The sequence below is a fragment of the Vanessa tameamea genome, chromosome 21 (assembly GCF_037043105.1).
Source record: "Vanessa tameamea isolate UH-Manoa-2023 chromosome 21, ilVanTame1 primary haplotype, whole genome shotgun sequence".
Taxonomy (NCBI): domain Eukaryota; kingdom Metazoa; phylum Arthropoda; class Insecta; order Lepidoptera; family Nymphalidae; genus Vanessa; species Vanessa tameamea.
Genome location: NC_087329.1, coordinates 2,800,275 through 2,824,230, shown reverse-complemented (window position 1 = coordinate 2,824,230; position 23,956 = coordinate 2,800,275). Strand labels below are relative to the sequence as shown.

Genomic DNA, 23,956 nt, shown 5'->3' with positions numbered 1-23,956 from the left:
TTGATGATAATCATCTACTTTTTTTTTCTTTAATCTTTACATATATCGGTAATAAAGTCTTACTATGTTAATTATAAAAAAGTAAATAAAAAAGATTCTGTACTATAAAATTATGGGTATCAATTTATAATGTTGTCCCATTTATGATCAAACGTGACCTTGAAAATATTAATCATATTGTACATATTGCTCTCCTCGCAACCCGCATCCGTAACTTATTTGTATTTTTTTTTAATATCACTTTCATTATAATTATTTTAATAAAAACATACTTTAAACAAAATATGAGCTTAGATAGAAATATGTGCAACAAGCTTATTATATTTAAGGGATAAAAATAAAAATGTGAGATTATTATGTATAATTGTATACTAAATTTTTTGTTAAAAAATAGTATGACAAAAATTATTTCTGTCAGTTAATTTGAATGTATAGTTGTCTTTTTGCAGAGCGGAAGTCTATGCATTACCCTTGTAATGCCCTGGCCTCACGCGCCATCTTACCTTCTGGTTACATAAATTAGTTTGCGCAGATGAGGACGGAAATATAGCATGTATTTCAAATAAGTCTAAAATCATGACTTTTACAATTGTTGGGTGAAGTTCAATTTTCGAATGGTAAGATTTCATTTCCAGCTCATCTAAACTTTAAATGACTCAATATTGTAATTTATTTCCGAATCCTATTATGATGAGCCTGTTGTTGCTTTTTCTACAACAAATAATCAAATTATGATACTAATATAAATATCTAAAACACCAAGACAAAATCTACACGAGCTTGAATCGTTTATACTGCCTGTACATTTTTAGCCATAGATAATATATTCTATAATATATATATGAATGATATTTACAGGCAAGACGGAGCGTGTGTAGGGTGACTTAAATCTCGTAATTGTATTATCTGTGACTGTACAGCCCGCACTCCGCGCTCCGTCCGTCATTAAATCAAATTAGTAGCAGTCGATGGATAGAAATTGGATTTATCGTTTAATTCTAGTATATTAATACTAGATTTAGTGATCTTGTTTACATTAGTGATTAATAGCGAAATGCTGCGGCCGCTTATAGACGCGTTTTGGAATGAAGATGTGTGGCTACCACCTAATTCTACATGGGCCGACCTCGCGCCCCGGCCTGATAAGGCTGTAATTTATACCGACCATCGGCATGTCTTCTTCCCAATACCGTTAGCACTGCTTTTCATAACTATTCGTTATGTACTAGAAAGGTAAGTGTAACTTATGAAGTTTATTGTTTGTCACGCATTTAGTTTTCGGGGGCGTAAACGGTATCTTGAGTCATAACCATTCTTTCGTTATCATGATGAATTCGTGAATTATAAAACCAATAATGTTATCCAAGCTTTTATTTAAATCACTATTAATATGATAATTGATTGAATTCATTCAATTTTCAATAAAAACTGGCTTGTCCATAAAATATTCCTTATGTATATATTAAATAAAAATTAATTCCATATATTAAGATCGTTTTGAATTTGGTTTATTGTTGACTTAAAAATATCACATTCTATTCAATTTATCATCAACATCTATTACATGCTATTATTCTCACTTATTATCTTGACATAAAAAGGTCCAATAAATTTATTGAGATAAAATAAACAATAGTATCATCACATGTTAACCACGACTTATAATTATCAATTTTATCGTTTCGTAACCTTGAAATACTAATATGTTCAAAATATTTGGTATAATTTTTTTTATTAAAATTTATTATGCAAATGAAGCTCTTTTAGTTCATAAAATGCATGGACTTATAAATATAAACATAAGTATTTTGAATATGTTATTTCAAAAATGTGTTCCTTTCATTAGTCTACATGATTCATTACTTCAAATGATTACTATGAAAAAACTGAAAACACCTAAAAAAATAATTCTAGTCAATTTAATGTGATATTTTTAAGAAAGCAATAAACAAAATTAAAAACGATAATAATATATGGAATTAATTTGTAATTAAATAATAATAAAACATAAGCAGTATTTTATTTACTTTATTTAGGATTTTCCATTTTCAACGACTTGTAAATTACCTTGTAATTGTAATTATTGTGCATATCGTCATTGCAGTTAAAGTTCAATGAGGTGGCAATCCACTATGATAGGAGGTTGGACCAAAAACTTTTATGTTTTCTGGTGTACACCACCAAGTTTTTAACAATGGATTACTGGCAATTTTAGACATAAAATTAACTTAGATTGACTGTGATTTTAACCACAAATCTCATCATATATGCAGAAGCTAGCAATGAGGCAGTTTTAAAAAATTAGACCTTCATAGTAACTCCTTGACACAGTTTTGGCATTCGCAAGTTACAACTAAGATCCATATATTTTAGAACAATACCTCTTTGTCAAATAATTGCGTGAAATTTTTTTTTGAAAATGTAAAGTTTTTTTCTTCACTTTAAAGACATTGACCGACATGACACACATATTAACTTAATATGTATATAATTATATGATGGTATACAATACATAAAATTATCTGTATTAAAAACTACTTAGAAAATAACTATTAATATGAATAATTATATAGTACAAGGAAAACGAGACAGATGTAATACAATGTATTTATAGAAGCCCTGATATTGTGAATTTACTAAATAAAATATATATTCCAATACTTTACATGAGACCGATAAAAAATATTGTAGTAGTATTGTAAATATTTCAAGTGAATGTTTTGTCCAGTGCATAATATTTAATGGCTTCTATTTAAACCAGTAAAGATAAAAGGTTTTATTCAAAGATCAGATAATATGGTTAAGTGTAAGTTATCTGAGTAAGTTGATAACGTTATCATTAAATATTAACATTTTTCTATAATTAAATAACTGATGGGTTTCCTTATTGTTTAAACTAAGTTTTTAGTGTTGCCCATTTATTCCTTAATAATTTATTGTATTTATTAAAAGAGCGAAATTCTCTATCCTTAACAGTTTTCATGAGTTGTTTTTCATATGAAAATAATAAGTTTTATTTAATAATGGACAATGATGTGTAAACTTGTCAATGTTTTATCTTTCAAAACTGTGCCATCTGTAAAAAGTGACACCAAAGATAATCTTATCTCATAAATTAAGTTTATTATTTACTGCTGATAAACAGAAAATTATATAATTTGCTTTCTGCGGTACAACATAATATACACAGCCGGCCAAATGTTTGAGTTGTTTATTAAAGTAGGAAAATGAAATAAAACTAAAAAATATATAGATGTGCATTTCAATGCAAATTCAAAATGCAGTATACAATAATATGTCCAAATGATTCCCTTGCATTAAAAAACCTTCAGGGATGTTATGGAGCTCCGTAACCGTAGTCGAAATTGTTGGATATCCGAAATAAAAATCTATTCGTAACCATAACTGATAAATATATAAATATATATATATATATATTTATATATATGTATAATAATAATAAATAATCGTTTTCTAAGAGTAGTGTCTCTCAAACGTTTATTTCCTGTCAATGACACAGGTTCTGATAGGGATTTGTTGTGTTCTATAGGGGTCTATTCATCATGCTAGTAGTGTCTTCATTATCTCTGCTGAAAGTGGTACTTCTCGGTCTTCCCGAGCGTGGGCCATCTTGATAACCGCCAGTCTCCTAGTTGCCTAGTTGTGAAAAAAAAATCACTTCAATTTTGGACATTCGTTGATAACAGTAGAATAAGCAGGTGCGCTGATTTTTCCATTATGTGTAATCTTTATAATAATTCGTCGATGATAAAGTTTTACAGAAGTGGTCACAAACTTTTGGTCGACAGTGTATATTTTATTGTAACTACATATGGTATAACGTCTCTTTAGAAATTGTAGTGTTAAGATTTGAAGGGTCAGTAAGCCAGTGTTACTGGCACAAGGGACCTAACATCTTAACTATCAAAGTTCGTTGCGCATAGGTGTGATACGGAATAGTTAATATTTCTGAGCGTAAATGTCTATGATTTGGGGTGACCACTTACCGTCAGGCAGCACAACTGCCTACGTATATTAAAAAAAAAACTGGTCTGCCATTTTTGTTTAAATTTGACATTTATTCGACAAAAACATTTAGTAAAAAATACCTCGACTTAGAATCATGGCACAGAACGGAAAAGTGTTATAATTTTTATTTACTACTTGAAAAACCGTCTTGAGTATATATTTATTTTCCTCAAGAGTTGTGATTTCCCCTATCAGTAGGTAAAAGGTTATCCAATAATAACGTCACATATAAATAAATATAAACGAATAATGATTTCTTTGCAGATATGTATACTCTCCGTTTGGAAGGTACTTAGGGATTAAAGGCACGAAACCTAAGAAGCCCCCACCGAATCCTAAACTAGAAGCAGCGTATAAAGCCTCCCCTCGTACGAAACAGGTAACAAATTATAATATATTTGTAAAAATAGAGCCGCAATCACATCATAAAAGACACAGTAGTGATTCCAGCTTTGTATAACTTATGTTGTAGCTAACTGTTTAGTGTTCGAGTATACGAAGAAGTGTGATTTTTTATTGGAGTTATAAATCTTTTTCTTCTATTAGTTATTGGTTAAATTAAAAAAAATATGGTATCTTATTAAATGTATAAACATTCTCCGACTACCCCAAGAACCACGGACGGGGGGCAATTGCCATTCCTCTTTCCATGCTCCGGAAACCACCAAATACGACGAATGCGTCGTCTTGGGCCCCAATAGGCCCTATGCCCAGGGCTTTAAAAAACGAATCGCAGGGGTTTTAGTGGGTAAAAAATCGATTAACTTTCAATAAAATTAAAATGAGACAAATTGGAATACGTGGCGTTTAAAAAACAGAATCTTTTCTGTCTGGGTGATTAATATACGTTCCATTTTCTGCGAACATTAAATTAAAATTTAGGTGTTTATCTGATATTTGTTAAGAATAAGGTATACGGGAATAGTTTTATAGTCGCCGCATTGAATCACACGGAATATAAACAAACGCGAAATACCTCAAGCTTATTATCAACAAACGGATCGGAGATAAGTTAATCTCTGATTCGTTTGCAGTGGTCTGCACATGAGCATATTATTAACAATATGCACTTAAGTTTTTATGCATTTAATATTATCGCGAGAATTGCACACAGTTTTTAAAAAATAACTTATTTGTCAATCTGACATTGAATTAATGACTGACAGATTATTTATATAGTTTTTTTTTTAAATTTCAAGATGATCGACGGTCTGCCAAATGCGTTACTTGATTTTAAGTGGTCACCGCCCATAGACATTACATCTGGTAAAGATGATGTAGAAATATTGACCATTGCTGATATATTTTTTTATTTTAATTTCTACCTTGGGATCTAATATTTTATGTCACTTATGCCGAGCTCACTCATCCTTTAAACTGTTACGAAAGGCTTTAGTTGTATGAGCGAAAACTATCCCTTGGCGCCCGCCGAAGAGACGGAGGGGTTACCGCTGGTTTTTAGTGTTTATTCCGGTGTGACACATATCCCCCCCCCCTACTTCAACGCGCGGGAAACGCGTAACGCGTTTTTCCAGCGTGATAAAAAAACACATTATTGGAGACTATGGAGACAGTTATATATATGGAGACAGTTCCAATTCCAAATTGTCAATTAATCGCAATGAAATCGCAACGATACCGCAACGAAATCGTTTCCGTTTAGTCGTTTTCCTATTCTACTAGAACAACGATCTGGTTGCTGTTTGATCGGTATATAATTGAGAACGTATATTAAACTCAATAAGTTAGTGGAATTATTGTCTGCTATTTAAAAATTGATGTTATCATGCAAATAATATGTTAATATTACATTTTGCTCATTATTAAATTTTAGTTTATTCCGATGTTAGAAGAAGTAAAGATAAATAAAGATATTAAGAACAGAACAATATAATAATATTTTCGTGTTATTCAAATTAAATGATGATATTGATAAAACAAAAATTCTCATCAATATTAAACCGAAATAGGTGCGCGGCAAGGATCTCTTTCAGACTGGATAGGCTTGTGTTATTTAGCCTAACTAAAATCTATTGTAAACCTTACAGTAGTTACTTAAATTGACGTTTAAATTTAAAAGTTATGACTTGTGGTATTTAGGCTACCTATAATCTGTGGTAAATAATCTTACATTTATTCTTTGAATTGACGTTGAAATTTAATAATGATGACTAGAATTTTGATAAATCTATCAGTAGAATTGTCATTTTTCACAGCGATTGTCATTTTACAGTAGTCGCTTATAGTAAGCAATAGTTAATAACCGAAAGCAAACGAAATGCCTAGAATGGAAACTAAGGCTCGGAAAACGCACCGAAATTAAATTACCTAAAATTAAATCTCGCTTTCATCGTTGATTTCGGAGGGCACAGAACTGGTCTAGAACTGGTCTGGAGTCGTTGATCCAATTTAATTTCTTGACATTGATAATAATTCATTGTTTGACTCCTCAGACGAGATGTTTAAATTTTTATTAAAAAATGCTCAAAGCAATGTAAAAATTGTGTCACAGTTTGTGAATGTAGAGAAGATTTGTAGCTTACTCCACCACACTGCTCCAAAGCGGGCTGGTGGATACGCATGTAGAAATTTTCATACGATTCATTAAGGTATCTTCACAATGATTACCCTCGATCACGAGATGAATATATAAACATATGAAACTCTTCGGTTAGTACCTGGGCAACCTAAGCTTAAAGTTATCTGTTGTTTAATTGAACCCCTATTAAATTTTGAAATACATTAGACCAAGATTATTCGGAATCGCTTATTACTAAAATTTCAGGCTTATCAAAACTTAGGACAGTTACCTCCAAACGAGGATATAATAATTTTTCATAGATTTACTTGAAAATTATCTTTGAAATTTCTACAGAATGTTAAGTAGCGTTGTATTGAAATGAGAATGACCTTGAATTATTAACAATTTTCGCTCTCGATGTAGATGGCATTGTTTAAAACACATTAAGGTAATCCGTCGAATACTTATTTAAATATTAAAATTTTTGAGTAAATTAGTTTTTAAACGACTGGCTTTTTTTACCATAGACAATAGAATTTGGCGGAAGATATACAATCTATGAGATAAATTATTTGTTTATTATTTTCCTAATTATTTTATTATTAAATATTACATCTGATTATAACCGCTTATATTAATAATTGATAGCTGAAACCGCGTGATTTTTTTTAAACTTTACCTATAGCACACAAACCGTCACCTCCATTTTATCCCTGTATATTTATGGTTTCAAGACGGACTGTTGTGATATATAACCTCCTTGCTTTGTATTTTTTTATAAGTAATGCCACGTGTCACTCGTAAGAACTATGTACTTTTATTATGTAGAATAAATCCATCTATTCGAGATTATGTCTTATTACACGGACATATGCTATGAAATAGCTTAATCTATACATATAATAAAATTGGAGTGTCTGTTTGTATTATTAAAATAACCGCGTTATACTAAATGCATATGTATGTATACACGGTACATATACCTAAATAACTTAGGCTACTTTTATTTTAGAATTATATGTAAAATAATAATGAAGTCACGCTTTTTTATTAAATTCAAACGCGCACGAAGTCGCGGGCACAGCTAGTATGTTAAATATTTTTTTAGATATTCATAGATATTTTTTACTTCAGTTGGTCATTGTTTATATCACATTGCTTAAATACCTATTAATAATACTGAAAATATATAAATAGGGTCTTTTTAATAACATGTTATATGAAAAGGGCACAAAACGTAATAAGTTCCAAATGGCATGTAAAATGTTCTGTGGTAACAAACATCGAAAACAACCAAATTCATTGACGCATTCTTTGTGCGGCTTTTACCCGCGTAATTTTTTTAAAACTATAGCAAACAAACTATCCCCTATTTAACCCCATCGAGGGCTGAGTTAAAAAAAAGTAGCCTATGTCCTTCCCTGAGACTTATATGTATAGGTTTAAGCGTGAAAAAAATATTTTCATTTATAATATTAGTATAGATATTCCTTCAACGCGGATTACGAGATTAATTATAAACAGAAAAACCTTTGAAAATTCAGCGGTACTTGCCCTGTTTATCTTCAATTAAGCTAATTCATTATTTAATAAAGTTAGTTAATCAATCTTTGATTAAGATTTCCGTGCTCTGACCACTGGGGTATCTCAACTGTAAAGGAAATAATCGGGGAAAAAACCACGCGAGTTGGATGATACGATTTGCTAAACGTATAATCGTCCAGCCACATTTTAGTAGTGTACTAGGATAAGCCCAGTTGTGGGGCATGCTTTTTTTATGATGTATGTAGACGGACAAGCAAATGGGCCGCCTGATGGTAAGTGGACACCACCGCCCGTAGACAAAGACTGTAAGAAATATTAACCATTCGTTACATCGCCAATGCGCCACCAACCTTGGTAGCTAAGATGTTATGTCCCTTGTGACTGTATTTATACTGGCTCATTCGCCCTTCAAACCGGAACACAACAATATTGAGTACTGCTGGTTGGTTGTGGAATATCTGATGAGTGGATGGTACCTATCCAGACGGCCTTGAACGAATCCCTACCACCAATTTTTAATACTACTCGTATTACTATATGAGTATATATATTATAAAGCTGAAGATATTCTTTGGTGGAACTTTAATATTGCTCATCTCTGGAGGATTAGCAAGATTAATGATAATCACATTTCAATCGTCTACGATTAGTTTTGAGGAAGGTTTAAATGAATCAGCGTCTGGACTGGCTTAACCTTTTACTAACGCGGTATAGAACGTTTTCTTGTTTATTTAAAACTAGCTGTTAGCCATGACTTCGTCCGCGTGGAAGTCGAATCGGATTTTATTAGCAATATCATGGGTTATGTTTTTTTTTCTATAACCCTAATTTCACATAACATCCGCTATCTGTCTGTAAAAGTAACGTCGAAATCGCTCCAGCCGATACAAAAGCCAGAACAAACAAACAGATGGATTCTTCATAATTATTCAATTGCTCTTTATTGGACAAAAAAACTTTTGAGAAATTCATAATAATAAAATAAATGGAAGTCTTCTAATCTTAATAGCGAACCCGATTATAATTGAGACTGATTATCTCTGGATAACATGTCTCTGGATAACCAAGTTTTTAGATGCCTTAACGAACAGAAATATGATTTCGAATGTATGAAAAATTCACACACTTGCTTATTAATTTATTACAATTTTTTATAAATTATTTAGTATTATTTCATAACCACTATGAATCGATCCCTTCGAACATACATAGTTGGACTAGCAAATAGGCTAAAGTTGGCACTGTAAAAATAGTCCCAAACATCATCAATGCAGCACCAACCTTGGCGACCAAGATATTACCTATTTATTCCTTGTTCTTGTAGTTATACTGACTCACTCATCCTTCAAATTGGAACACGACGATAATAAGTACTGCTGTTTGACGATAGAAGATTAACATCGCTGAACTTATATCAAGGATTTTAATTTTTTGTCTAGAAATACACAATCGTTACAAATAACCTTAAACGTCTCAACTGACTGAGCTTAAGAGAAAAAATGCAACGCAAATAACCTTACGAAATATGATTTAGATTAAAAACTAGACACTGTAATTTAATCTGATTTTCTCATTGTTCGCGCAGTTGTCGTAACTCGCACAGTGGACCGTGAGCATTAGGTTTTGCAAATTTGACGAAAACTCGTATCGAATGGTTCGAATCGTTTTTGCTATTAATCGATTATATTTATTGGAAATACTAAAACTCGTCAATAAACAGACAAAAAATATTTTTAAATTAGTTGACGAACAGAGGATAATTTTTGACTTTACGTGTATATCGATTTTACGAGAGAACATTGTCATAAAGATATACATTACAATATTTATAATCAGAAAGTTTTCTAGAATATTAGAACAGTTATTTTAAATGGTACGAGCAATATATAGCCTTACTAGCTGAACGCGCTAATTTACCCGCAAAAAATAGGGGTCTGCCTGCATCTTACAACCGACCTATGTGACCGCTTTTGTAAATATATGTATATAATAATAATATAAATATTATACATAAATTTAAGCTTTGCTGAAATAACGCAATTTTTTATAAAATTTAAGCAGCTTTGAAATTATATAAAATATAGTAGAAACCGGAATAAGTGTCTGCCATAAAATTTTTCTATATGTTTTAAGATATCAATTCTCGCTACCACGAGGTCATGTCTTGTACAGTAGCTATTTATAATTTTGATCTGTTTAATTGTGATCATAATAAACTTTATTCAAGTACGCTCTTGCAAACATTATCATTTTTACAAGATTATATTATACTAGATGAAAACCCGGCTTCTCTCGGTTGAAATAAATAAAACTAAACAAAAAAACGGTCTATCGTTTAATTTCCAATTTTTTTATATAATATGTTGTGATTATCAAACATCTATATTTTCTATATATATATGGTGACAACTAACAATAACAATCATTTTTACACAGCTTTCTGAACGCACCCGTAAACGTCAAAAATGGCCGCCCGTAGAATTGCTATGTCATTGAATTTCATGGATTTAATATCGAAATATCTCGATTATACGAATTTTGCGGATATATGTTGTCGGCTAAAAATTATTTATTTTTTAACTATCTATAATTGTAAATAGATTTCGATCGGGTCTATCGAAGATCTGCACAAAGTTGTTAATATAGAAGATAAAGGTACGTTCACATATAATACTAAATACTAAATGATGAATAGTATATTTAAATTATAAAGTTTAAGAAATACTTCTAAATTAAATCAATTGGCATATTTCAATCGAAAAAGGTGTCAAGATAAACAAACTTCAGTTTAACTTGCTGGCAGGGCTTCGTGCAAGCTCACTGGATACGTATCACTTACTTAGTATTGTAACGTTCCGGTTTAAAGGGTGAGTGAGCCAGTGTAACTACAAGCACTAGGGACATAACACCTTAGCTCCCAAGGTTGATAGCTCACTGGCGACATAAGGAAGTGTTGAATATTGCTTACAAGGATAATGTCATGTAAAGGTGGCTGTGAACACTTACCATTAGGTGGCCCATTTACGCGTCCGCCTATTACCATACCATAAAAAAAAACTAAATCTATATTTACATAACTACTCCATTCGATTTAATAATAGCTTTGCTATAATATAATGACTATGAACAATTCTATTTAATAATAATAATACTACACTATTCCTTTTTAACTATTTATATCCAATTAAATTTTATTTCCAATGTTATTGTTCAAGATTTCGACCACGTCAATTCAAGGTCGAAGTTGTTTGTTCGTCTTTACTTTTGTGATTGGAATAGTCTGTATACCACAGATTTTAAGTAGACTAGATACGGCATTTTCATTAGATAGTACGAAAACCGATCGTGTCATTTTATACACATACGATGACGTCATTAAAAACTAATGACGTCAAATTTCTGAAATTAAATTTGATTGTCGATTGTAACTAATACTTCCATTGACTCGTTTAACTCCCCCGGAAGAGTTTTCACAGTTTATTATAACGGCAAAATTACACAAACTGATGTAGTAGCGCGGCGATTTTGTGCACAGCACAAACTTCAGGCGCGCTTGCTCGGATGACTTGTGGTATCTAACTCTCCAAAACTATAAATAACTCTCCTACTCCAAAATTTGTGGGCTGTACATATGATTGATAAAAGAAGCAGAGGCTATGACATATTATTGGTCTAAGTAAAGTTATTAATATCGCACTGAAATTTATACTTGGTATTTTTTTTCAAATGACCTCCCATATATTGATGCATTCAATTGCTCATGAGGAACTCTGTAAATATAACAAACATATTTATCTGGCGATTAATTTATATACATAGCCTATTTGACCCTTGCCATCTATCAGATACAAACTTAGTTAGGTTAGTGTTAGGTACGCTACAATGTCGCTTACGTAGGTATAGACTGGGATTAGTTGATAAATATAACAGTCAAACTTAAGTTTTTATAGAAATGTACGTATGATATGATAATTCTTTGAGTATGAGTAAATCGTAGATAATACATATTTTTGTTCTACAAAAAACTTAAACGACAATAATTTATATGGCTCTGTTGGGTTTCAAAAGTTATTTAGACAAATATAATCCTTTAAACTGCATGATTATTACTTGGGTATATTGGCTTTGTCCAATGCCCGTCGAATGCTCTGGATAGGAACTACCCACTCATCAGATATTCTTTCGCCATACAGCAGTTCTTAGTATCGTTGTCTTACGATTTGAAGGGTGAGTGAGCTAGTGTAACGACTGATACAAGGGACATAACATCTTAGCTACCAAGGTTGGTTGCGCGTTGGCGATGATAATGGCCAAATAGTTAATACTAGTCGATATCTATGGGCGGTGGTGACCACATAACCATCAGGTGTCCGTTTGTAAAAAAGAAAGCGTTCAAAATGCTTCTGTTGCCAAATTTAAAAAAAATTTAAAGAACGCTTGTGTGCGAAAAGTTACTATACAATTAGTGAGTTTATGTTTGATAGCACACCTTGGGAATGAAACGATCGCCTCCTGGCTGTTTCTATTCATATACAATAACGTATCTACTTAATTTGACAAAAAAAAAGACCCGCTGAGTTTACGCAGGTTCTTCTCAGGTTAGGGTGTTCCTTTTTCCGAACCGGTGGTAGTGTTTAATTTGACCATCAATAAGTAAATGTGAGGCTTCTATGTTGAATAAAGGAATTTTGAGTTTTGAGTTTTTTTTTTGCTTATATGTTTGCACTAAAATATCTCCTAACTAGTTTAAGATTCTTTGATTGAAAATTGTCAAACAGCGGAGACGTCTGCCGTGAACAATATAAAGAGACCGTAACAGTCCAGGTTTCAGGTTTCCCGACTTATATGTCTCGGGACTAGAGAATAGTCAAATAGGAAATCCCGAGAATTCTCGTAATATTTCGAGAAGTTTCTAAAACATAAAAATGTCATAAAGCTACGCTTATTAAAAATCAGCGATATTTATTATTTATTCGATTTGTTTTAATTATATTTTTTTTATTGCTTACACATTTTCCTTTCAAAACTAACAGATAAACTACATAAATACCTTTGTAGTATTTTGCTTAAAGAATTAGTATATACCTCAATTAGATTAATAAAAAATATAATAAAATCTATCAAATTATAATTGATTATTATAATCAATTAAAGGGAAGGAAAACTATCGTGCCGTGGGATTGATCTTATGAGTTACTGTTCAACAGACTCCAACCGTGCTTTTTTCCTTTTTTTGTTCTCATTGAAAAAATGCGTTACTTGTTTCCACCTTGTGGAAGTGGGGGGGGGGGGATGTGGGATTCGCCGGTGCCCTGGATGCCGAGTGCGGCCCATTATACTGGAATACCTACTAAAGAACCAACGGTACCCTCCGTCTTTTCGGTGCGCACCACGGGATCGCTTTCGCATGCTACCGTGAACAGACTCCTACCTAGCCCTACCTACCCTACCTATATTTTTTATCTATAAATTAAGTATGCGTAATTGTTATTAGAAAGCTGGTTTTAGGTAAAAAAAAGTTAGTCTATGTCCTCCCCTGTGGCTCCAACTTGCTTTATACTAAATTTCAACTAATTCGGTTTCGCGGTTTGGCCGTGAAAGAGCAGCACACAGATAAGACAGACAGACAGACAGAGTTATTTTCGCATTTATAATATTAGTATAGATAATCTACACGTTAAAATAGCACGATGGCAATGGATCGTGACGGGTTGAATTCCAAGCGAGTGAAGTCGCGGCTTCAACCAAGTCTTTAAAATATCTGTTAATGTAGACTTGTGTGCAAATTTTATTATAATACATTAGCCTTAAAATATGGAATTAGATAAATAAATCGAGATCTAAACCAGAAACCTGTTCAACCGCTAGACTATTGATCTGTATTTTTATAATAATATATGCTTTTAAAACATTAGAACATTAATGGCATCTGATAATAGGTTTCTTATCTTTGTTACTTGTATTCCAGATAACGAGATAACCCGTTCGTTTTCTATCGATGTTATTTTTATTTTATGGTTTAACATTTTTTAGCTTGCTCTTACCAAAATCAATTTGCAAAGTTTTTTTTAATCAAGCTGTTTTATAATTATTAGCAGTGTTTGCTTTATTTATTGATGGCATACCTGGTGGTTTACCACCCCTGCCAATAGTTATAGGTGCCGTAAAAATAATTGGGAACTGAGGCCTTGTGTCCCTTGTACCTGTAGTTACAATGTCACACATCCTTCAAACCGGAACACACCAATACTGAATGTTGCTGCTGGTCAATTGGAAAATATTATGAGTGGGTGGTACCTACCAAGACAGGCTTGCAAAAAGCCCTACCACCAAGAAAATACTGTTTCGATAGTCAGTTTTAGATGGAATTCATTTACGGCTTTCTGACATGACAATTCGTGTTCAAGCTTGAAAGGCCGGTGAGCCAGTGTAACTACAGATAAAGTTCAGATAATAATTTAGTTCCCATGGTTGTTAAAGTGTCAATATTTATGTACTGTGGTGACCACCACCTAATGAGGTGGTCATATTTGTCAGTCGGTAAATCTAAATGAAAGAATAAAAAAAATATAACGTAATTCCAATAAATCTATAAACAGAAATAAAGAAAAAATTTCGTGCGCTTCTTTTGTAATAAATTTTACAATTTTATTGATTTTTATATTATGTTCTATTTATTTTCGATGCGTTTCGACGTAATTATTAACGATAGTCCAAACACGCGCAGTTCCGTCATGTCTAAACAGGAGACTAACCAAACGGAACGAACGATTGAACGTGCATTCGGAGCGCGTGGACACGCACAATCGAGGCACGATTTCTCGTTACTATTTTCTTCTCTCGTGTAATAACAGGTTTTGCGAAAATCCGTTGTTTCCCATTCACACGATGGGCTCGTCAAGGCCAAACCTGTTTGCTTAGAGACAAATGTCAGAGAGTTTTTGACAGTTACGTTCGTTACGACAGTACGTACTACGTATTTAATAACAGAACAATTCATCAACGAGTCGCTATTGGCTCGTCTTAACAGAAAATACTTTAACTTATACAGTAGATAAAATTGTACATCGCTGTAAAAAGCCCAAGGCGATAATATAACAAGTAGTAAAACCAATAAAATAACACTTAACTACGTCACGACCAATTATTTCTAATACTAAATAGGGTCATAGGACACGCTTTGTGACCTAGACGATTTTGAAATGCCAATGCTGATCTTACATAACAAATGACTATGACATTTCGTGTTACGTAAAAATATATATTTAATGAATGATCCGTTAAACATAATCGCTATATTTTTTATTTCGATTCACTAATAGTTGGTCACACCAAATCACATTGACACAACGCAAATATTTATAGTCTTAGTTAGAGCTGATGGTAATTTTTCTTTGTTATGATGATAGATTTGTGTGAGCTGTTTGCACAAGGCGCCGCAAAAGAAATGACGTATGGTGAAATAGCGTGATCAACAATACCGTGGACAGTGTCACAAAGGCCCTGACAAAAACGGCAACGGTGCCGTATGAACACAGCCAAACGTTTTTTATAATGAACAAAAGATGCAGACGTTGATTTCGACTTACGTAATTTGCGACTTGCGGGGGATACTTCGCTCAGATTGATATCTACTATAGGTCATGACGTATTTCGCTTTAATACCGGCTCAAGCGGATATGATATTAGGTTTTTTTATTGAGAATTCTCAATGGTTTAAAGACCTAGATAATTTAAGTAGCATTGAATTTTAACCACAGATAAACGAGTCAGTTAAAATACGCCGATAGAACTTGGTGGTAGGTGCAAGTATGCAAGCCCATCTGGGTGGGTACCACCCACTCGTCAGATATCCTACCGCCAAACAGCAATACTTAGTATTTATTCGGGTTTGATTTATGTTGATGTTTTTATAGCGCCAATGTTAGTAATAGTCGTACAATTAGGTAGCATTTGCCCTACCCTGGGTAGACTACCGTATTCTACATTCACTTCTATTGATTTTGTCATTTACAGCAGCTATGCGCCCTAGCGAAACAATTGGATATGACAGAGCGACAGGTGGAGCGGTGGTGGCGCCTCCGTCGCTGTCAGGACAAGCCATCGACCCTTGTAAAGTTCTGCGAGAATGCCTTCAAGTTCAGCTTCTACGTTTGCAACTTCGTGTTCGGCCTTTACATACTTTGGGACAAGGAGTGGCTGTGGGACATTGACCAGTGCTATATTGGGTATCCTCATCAGGTGAGTCTCTTGGTGAAGAATCTCTTGTTCCAGACAATTAATTTGAATAGTTTAAAGGTTTGCGATATCATGTCATATTTTGAGTAAATATATTTCCAACAGACAATATATGATATTTTTATAGTTCATTTATAATATTCGTTTTAAACAATCCTCGGTATCGTAATCGGCGGCAACCGAGTCTTTATTATTTATTATAGGAAAGCTGACGTTATAATGGGCTACCAAATAGTAAGTGGTCACTGATCGCCGCCCATAGACAATTAGACTAGACAACGAGGGCTAAATATAAATGCACACTAATACGCCGCCTACTATAAAAACTATTCTGTTATGAGCCTGTAATAATACTTCAAACTAGAAAACAACAGTACGCATAATTACTGGTTGACGGTAGATAATAATTAATTAATAATGAGTAGACGGCTCCACCAAGCACTATCGTCAAGTAAAGGATTTTTTGTAGAAACGTATGAACACTTAAAAAATTTGTTGCTTTAAATATGTGTAAATATTTATTTCCAGGGTTTAACAAACGACGTGTGGTGGTATTACATGATATCAGCAGCGTTCTACTGGTCGCTGACGCTGTCGCAGTTCTGGGACGTGAGGCGCAAAGACTTCTGGCAGATGTTCGTGCACCATATCGCTACCATCGCGCTGCTGTCCTTCAGCTGGGTCTGCAACCTGCATCGTATCGGCACCCTCGTTCTGCTATTGCACGATTGTGCCGATATATTTGTTGAGGTCCGTTTTTTTCTTTTATTTTGGTTTCTCCTTCTCAGATCTTATTTGATTAATGAATTTGATCATACAGAATTGGTTATATCTTAAGCTACCCTCACCTTGATGTTTTTAAATATTATTAGGGAAACCACTTTGTAGGTTTAGTCGTAATGTCTAGCTTGTAAGTTCTAACCCCGGTCCGGGCTGTTTAGTGTTGATGTGTATATTTACACTTGTGCACTTAGAATAGAAGCTTCCGTAGTCAAAACGATATTTGTATTGTTATAATGATTTTCAGGCGGTGAAGGCAGCCAAATACGCCCGCTACCAGAAGACTTGCGACACAATGTTCTTGGGCCTGATCGTGTCTTGGATCAGCACTAGAGTTGGCATCTTTCCGTTTTACATTATTTGGAGGTGAGACAAAAAAATGTATTAACAAAAATTATATATCTCATATATAACAACAGGACTAAAATATTTCTACCAAATTTTGCACTGTAACATATTACAAAAAATAAATCCAGAAAACATTTAATTTTTCGATGTACTCTCTCACGCTTTTTAGGTCTGTATTTAGTCGTAAGTAACAAAGTACGTCACGTCTTCCGTATGGTGTGACTCATGATGATAATAATTTTAAGTACGCTACGAGTTTCCTTTCTTTCTACGCAAAGATAATACCAATAATTACAATCGGAATGATATTATATTTATCAATAATTAGTAAGAAATGACCTCGATGTTTTATAGTACTAAGTTCCGGGAAATAAAAACATACTATTGACAATTTTTTTTCTATTTATGGTATAGGTAGGCGGACGACTAAATAGGCCACCTGATATGGTTAAGTGGTCACCATCGCCCATAGACAACGGCACTGTAAGAAATATTAACCATTCCTTACATCGCCAATGCGCCGAAAATCTTGGGAACTAAGAAGTTAACTCCCTTGTGCCAGTTACACTCGCTCAGTCACCCTTCAAACCGGAACACAATGATTCTGAGTACTGCTATTTGGCGGTAGAATATATGACGAGGCTCCGATGGGCTTTCACAAAACTGTACCACCAAGTATTTTAAACCGCTTATTTTGTTTATCAAATTTCAGTACATCGATCCGAGCTCCTATGCTGCTGCCAATGTTCCCCGCCTACTACATCTTCAATTCATTGCTCTGCCTGCTATTAGTCCTGCATATTGTGTGGACGTGCCTTATATTGCAGATCGCATATAACACTATCAAGGCTGGCCAGGTATGCTGCGACATCTGAATATTCTTATATTATCTTTTATCTTAAAATGTATGTATGTTTTTTTGTACACACACACGATTATATCGTTCTGACCGGTCACGGCAAATCTCAAGGGAGACTACCCAAATACGCAGGACGTATTCCAGTGCACCAGTGTGTGCGTATATACATTTACATTCTCATACCTTCACTCTCGTAATTCGATGTTACTGCAAATCCAACACGAACGAAAAGGTGCTGTAAACTTTACATAATTTCCGAGGCACGCGAGTGTATACACTTCCAACTTTCAGTCCCAGCTCCCGGGTCTGCAGCCATGTAGCCACTAGCCACTACACAAACGAGGCTGTACACTCATACAAAAGCAAACTCATACAAAAAACGATAAATAAGATAACATATGTATGTTAAAGTGTTGCGCGTGTGATGTCAATAAAAAACTATTGGTGAATGATCAGCGGCTCGGCCGAATTTATTAATCAATGCAATATTTATAAGTTAGAAAAAGTTGTGATTGAACGCGAATTACCTAATTCGAGCTAGAAGCCTCATTGATAATGAAAAATACTGCAAAGTTTGTTCCACTGCGAATTGGTGGATACATCAATTTTATCTGATTAATATAGTAGGTCTTCTAACAAGGATTTAAATCAACGAATTTCGGTTAAGAACCACGTGACCAACAAACTGGACCATCTCGGATATTGTCAAGGTTTTGTTTTAAAGCTTATTTGTTAAATAAAAAATATTGTTCCAGATGGAAGGTGACATAAGAAGTTCGAGTTCCGAACTCAGTGACAGTCCGAATCATTCTAATCACAGTTCGCCCTCGCGGGCCAATAATAAAAAGTAAGTTATCTTATGTATAATAAACTAATAGTATTAAAACAAGTTGTATGTTTCTAAAAACAAGGTTTTATGCTGTTGACTGTTGAGGAAATCCTTCGTCTGAAACCAATCTAGGGTGTAGAATCAAGATCCATAGTAACTTTATAGATTTAGAGCAAGTAATTCTAATTCAGTAAGATTTGACCATATTAAATAAAAGCGGTTAATAATGGATATCGGTATATCAGTTTAATATTACTTTGACTTTTGACTTTGGCACCGCTTGACAGGTTATCATGAAACTTAGTATGCGATATAGGTATTTTAATTTGTTGTAACTCGTCGTTAGTTGGTGATTCAGAACATTAACTTCTATACCATTTATTTTACATTACAACTTGCAGAGATTTGTGCATGAACAATGTTGGAATGCAAGTCATATCGGATAATGTTCTATAAACATACTTTTGCAATGTATGCTGGGCATTCGTTCATTCAAATACATATTCAAATATGTATTTAAAAAAAGAGTATTACTTTATAACAGCAATCAAAAGTAAAAACAAACGAAATATGTATGTATGTATTTTAATAATTTTTTAAATATTTTTTAATAATTATGTATATGTTGTTTCAGACACACATAAATATAACATTAGCGGAACTCTATTGCAAGTCTATAGCTCCTCACTGGATCTCGGGTAATATGTCTGCTATTTTTAGATGTATTATATAAAAATAAGCAAATTTAAATATTGTATTACGAGTTTCTTGTCTTTAACTTATGTTCATATTGCTGATTTTTATCAAAGAATAATTTTGTCTAAATAATATTATTTAATGACATTCATTAACAAATTGAAAAGTATTTACTCATACAGAATGAGAGTATTAATGGCAAGCAACATAACCAATGTAATTACGAATCATAATTGGTTTCATGTATTTAAATTCTAAAGGATAATGAAATCTAAACGACTTATTATATTAGCAATAGTAATGCATATACTTCATTTAAAATAGACCTCCATGCTATGTTGGACATTTGGTTGTATGATATATTATATATACTATCCATCAACGATTTTCTGTAGAAAACCCAAGCAACTTTGAGTCAGCACTATAGTATATTCCAAAGGCAATAAGTGTAAAGTTAAACAGACCTTAGATTTACATTACAAGAGCTCTGGTTTATTGTGAACTACAAATATTTATTAATATATCTGCTTACATATATATTCCCTTTAATTTTACTTCCATAGTTCCATAAAAAACTGCGCCTACATTCAGAACCCCAATTTCTCATGAATTCACAAAATAATACAACAGATAATTTTGATCTCAACCAATGATGTCATGTCAAAACAGGGTCAAAGTTATTTATTTAACTTTATTACCCCTACCATTGCAATTGGCTGTATGTGTGCTTGTAACCATTATATTTTTAAAAAAAAAGTCATAATTTTTAAATTATGAAAAATTATAAACATATACTGAAACAACCAGATATGCTGCAAAGGCAGCAGAATAAATATCAAAGATATTGAATATCATAAATGTTTTAAAAAATTCATCGTATCTTTTTTTTTTTATTATTTCAAGTTGAGGTCACTGTGTTCTAATTTATATAAGTGTGTGTAAGGGGGAGTAATAATAATAATAATAATAAATTATAATATGTTTGATTCGACTTAACATATAAAAATGTATGTTAATATTTGAGAACACTTCCTCCTGCATGTATATACAGTGTATCGTGTTAATTAATGTAAGGTAATTATATTTATACATGTTACATGTTTGTATATAATGTAGTCATTGGAACTTTAAACAACTATCTACGTGCTGGGACCACATAGTTGGATTTTAGACTTTTATATTCACGTTTTTTTCAAGGACAATGTTTACATTCCTGCCATACATATGTATATATATCATCTATACACAGTCTCAATAACAAATAATCGACATATATTTTATTTTTTTTTAATTTGGCAAATTTGCGTCTCTTGTACAAGTAGATGGGCAAATGTGCCACCACATGATAAATGGTCCCTACTGCCCGTAAACATTGGTGTTGTAAGAAATAAACAATTCCTTAACAAATATGTGACTAATCTAGGAAGCTAACATGTTATGTCCCTTGTAAATTGCTGGTTAAATGATTTTTTATTGTTTTTACTTCTATGTAGAAATGTAAACATTGTCGTTATCTACTAAAACAATAATTCCTGAAGCTTCACCGACTATTCTTAGTATTTATAGATAGATAGTTTATAAACCATAGGCATTCTACAGTGTTGAGACTACGCGCTATTCCAGTTATACAATTATCAAAAGCAAAGCATTTTATGCATTTATAATTAGATTTTTTTTAAACTAACAAATTTTTGGTTATAAATTAAATTAATATGTATTTTTAGAAAACGTTTTGACGTAAAAATCGTGTCTAATAAATATCATCTACAATTTTAGGCCGCATACAGAACGAGACGGGTGTCTCTTTAACATAAAAATAGATTTTGTAACGCTTCCATAATAAATGAGAATATCAGTCATATGCATTGTATGCTACATACACTGGCTACATACACATATAAATTCAATAAACTGATTCTAGATTTGTAGGCGGTATAGAAAAAAAAAGTTGTGAGAATATTCGTTTCGTAATTGAAAACAATCAAACATAAAGTCAGGGAATGTTTTGTTAAATACCACAGGTTATAAAAGTAAAGTAAAAAGTAATAATTCCATAAATAATAAGTAATCACAAACAAACAGTATACGAAACGATATTTCTCTACATTGTGAAGACCTATAGAAAAATGTATCTAGAAAATATGTCTACTGTAGTGAAATATTTACATGATTTGCTTGTGATTGTAATAATAATCGTATCTACTATTTTCTGAACTATTCCATTTTTTTATTTTTATAACATATAATAGGTGTTGATAAATAACTATACAATATATTTTGAACCATTATATACCTTCGTATAAATTATATGATAGATGTTAAGTCTCGAATATGTTTCTGTAATATTTATTACCTAAATAGGTATATACATATATATATTATGTCAATGTTCCAATAAATAGAACGTGTAGAGCGATTACAAAACAACTTAAATTTATTTCAATTAAAAAATTCGTAGTAACATTTGATTTAACTACGTTCTGAAACAGTTCGATATTAATGATTTAACATTTTTATAACAATTCTTCGTTTATTTACATAAACTCCAATATCGTGGACTATGTGGTTTCAAAAATTTTATTAGGCATTATAATTTAATAAACAGTTATATTATGCCTATTATCCACCAAAAGTTATGATTTTATATTATAATATAGTAGAAATATTAAGTGTAGTGTAGTCATTATGTTTTTCTTTTTCAACTAAAGCGTTATTTTTTTAAATTCTATATAAAATAAATTTCATTTGAAAGCTGTTCAGTATGAAATAATTTAATAATATGCTATTTTTTATCTATCAATCTTCCTCAGGTTTAGTCTATGGATAATATCCATTGAGCCATAAATAATTGTCTTCGTTATTAGTTAACTTAGATTTTAATGAAACTTTGCAAAGTGATCGTTTATATTTTTGCATAAGTTTTGTTGAAATTTAGAATACCTTTAAATTCTTCCTTAAATATCAAGGTCCAAAGACTACTCGTCGTAAATAGAAGTTATGTTTTACGGATAATAGAATTATAAGCACTTAAAACATCTGCGAATTTTTGTTTGAATAAATTCTTAGTAAATTATAATCGTGTTTTTTTCGCTACTTCAATGTACGCTATGTAATGTAGTGTAAGCAATCGTGAGTTGATCCATTTAACATCACACTAATTCTTACGTTTTAAAATATTTCCAGATTTAGTTTTGTCAACAGTATTGTTTAAATGATATTATTTTGTCTATATTTATGTGAATTTTAAAACATATGATTTAATTATCATTGCACACTTCGAAGAATATTGTCCTCTTAAATAAAATTAGTTTTTTTTTCCTCAAAGCCTCGATTGAGCTTGAATGATACTTCTAAATGTTGTTAATGTAAGCATTCTATAAATTCATATATCGATGTTCATTTATTTTGTAAGTTTTACGAAATTAGCCACTTACGCTTTTGAATAATTTTCGATAATAATTCACAAAAATAATTTATCTATATATTCCATTTACAATTTAAACTGTGTTGGCTAATTTTAATCTAATTTTAACAAGCATTTTGCGGCTAATTTTGTTACTATTGTAACGTCTGTGTTGTGTTTATGTCACATTTACACGCTGCAGGCCAGACTCCCATCTTTTATACCTAGTCTTAATCTAATTCTGTTTACATTTTTAAATGTATATCGATGATAAATTAATAAGGTTTTTGCCTTATTATTTTACGAAGATCGGTTGTGCCGTCTGCAGCGTGCACTATAGACCTCAGCAAAACCTGAGTACTGATATGATATTGCTCAATATCTCGGGCTCGACTGAGCGCATTAACAGTGTAAAATGCTCTCTTTGTAAGCAGAAATGTCGCAGGGATGTTCTTTCGAAAAACAATTGTGGTTGCCTATAGCAGATTACTTTTCTATAAGATATATTATATAAATTAAATTAAATGATTGACAGTGACATTTTTTAAGAATTATTATACATAATAAATTTAATTGCGTATATACAAATTATGCTAGAATATTCTGAGCTAAGTTGGCCTTTTCAATATTAGACTATTTTTATTATCAATAATAGTGTTAAAGTGTGTGTTGAATAATGTTAGTGTAACGTGCACTGAGCATATTCTG

The 23,956-nt window shown here is 32.2% G+C and overlaps 2 protein-coding genes across 2 annotated transcripts in view; one reads left to right on the top strand and one right to left on the bottom strand.

Annotated features, from left to right (window-relative positions):
• Positions 1 to 23,956, bottom strand: part of LOC113402369 (RNA-binding protein 12) — a 188,265-nt gene that overhangs the window by 144,215 nt on the left and 20,094 nt on the right. The window lies entirely within an intron of this gene.
• LOC113402372 (ceramide synthase 6-like) lies at positions 921 to 23,917 on the top strand. Its single transcript, XM_026642602.2, has 8 exons — positions 921 to 1,233; positions 4,294 to 4,408; positions 16,112 to 16,336; positions 16,862 to 17,083; positions 17,361 to 17,479; positions 18,174 to 18,318; positions 19,076 to 19,167; positions 19,784 to 23,917. The coding sequence occupies exons 1-8, from the start codon at positions 1,055 to 1,057 to the stop codon at positions 19,791 to 19,793; spliced, it is 1,107 nt and encodes a 368-aa protein (XP_026498387.1). The 5' UTR covers positions 921 to 1,054; the 3' UTR covers positions 19,794 to 23,917.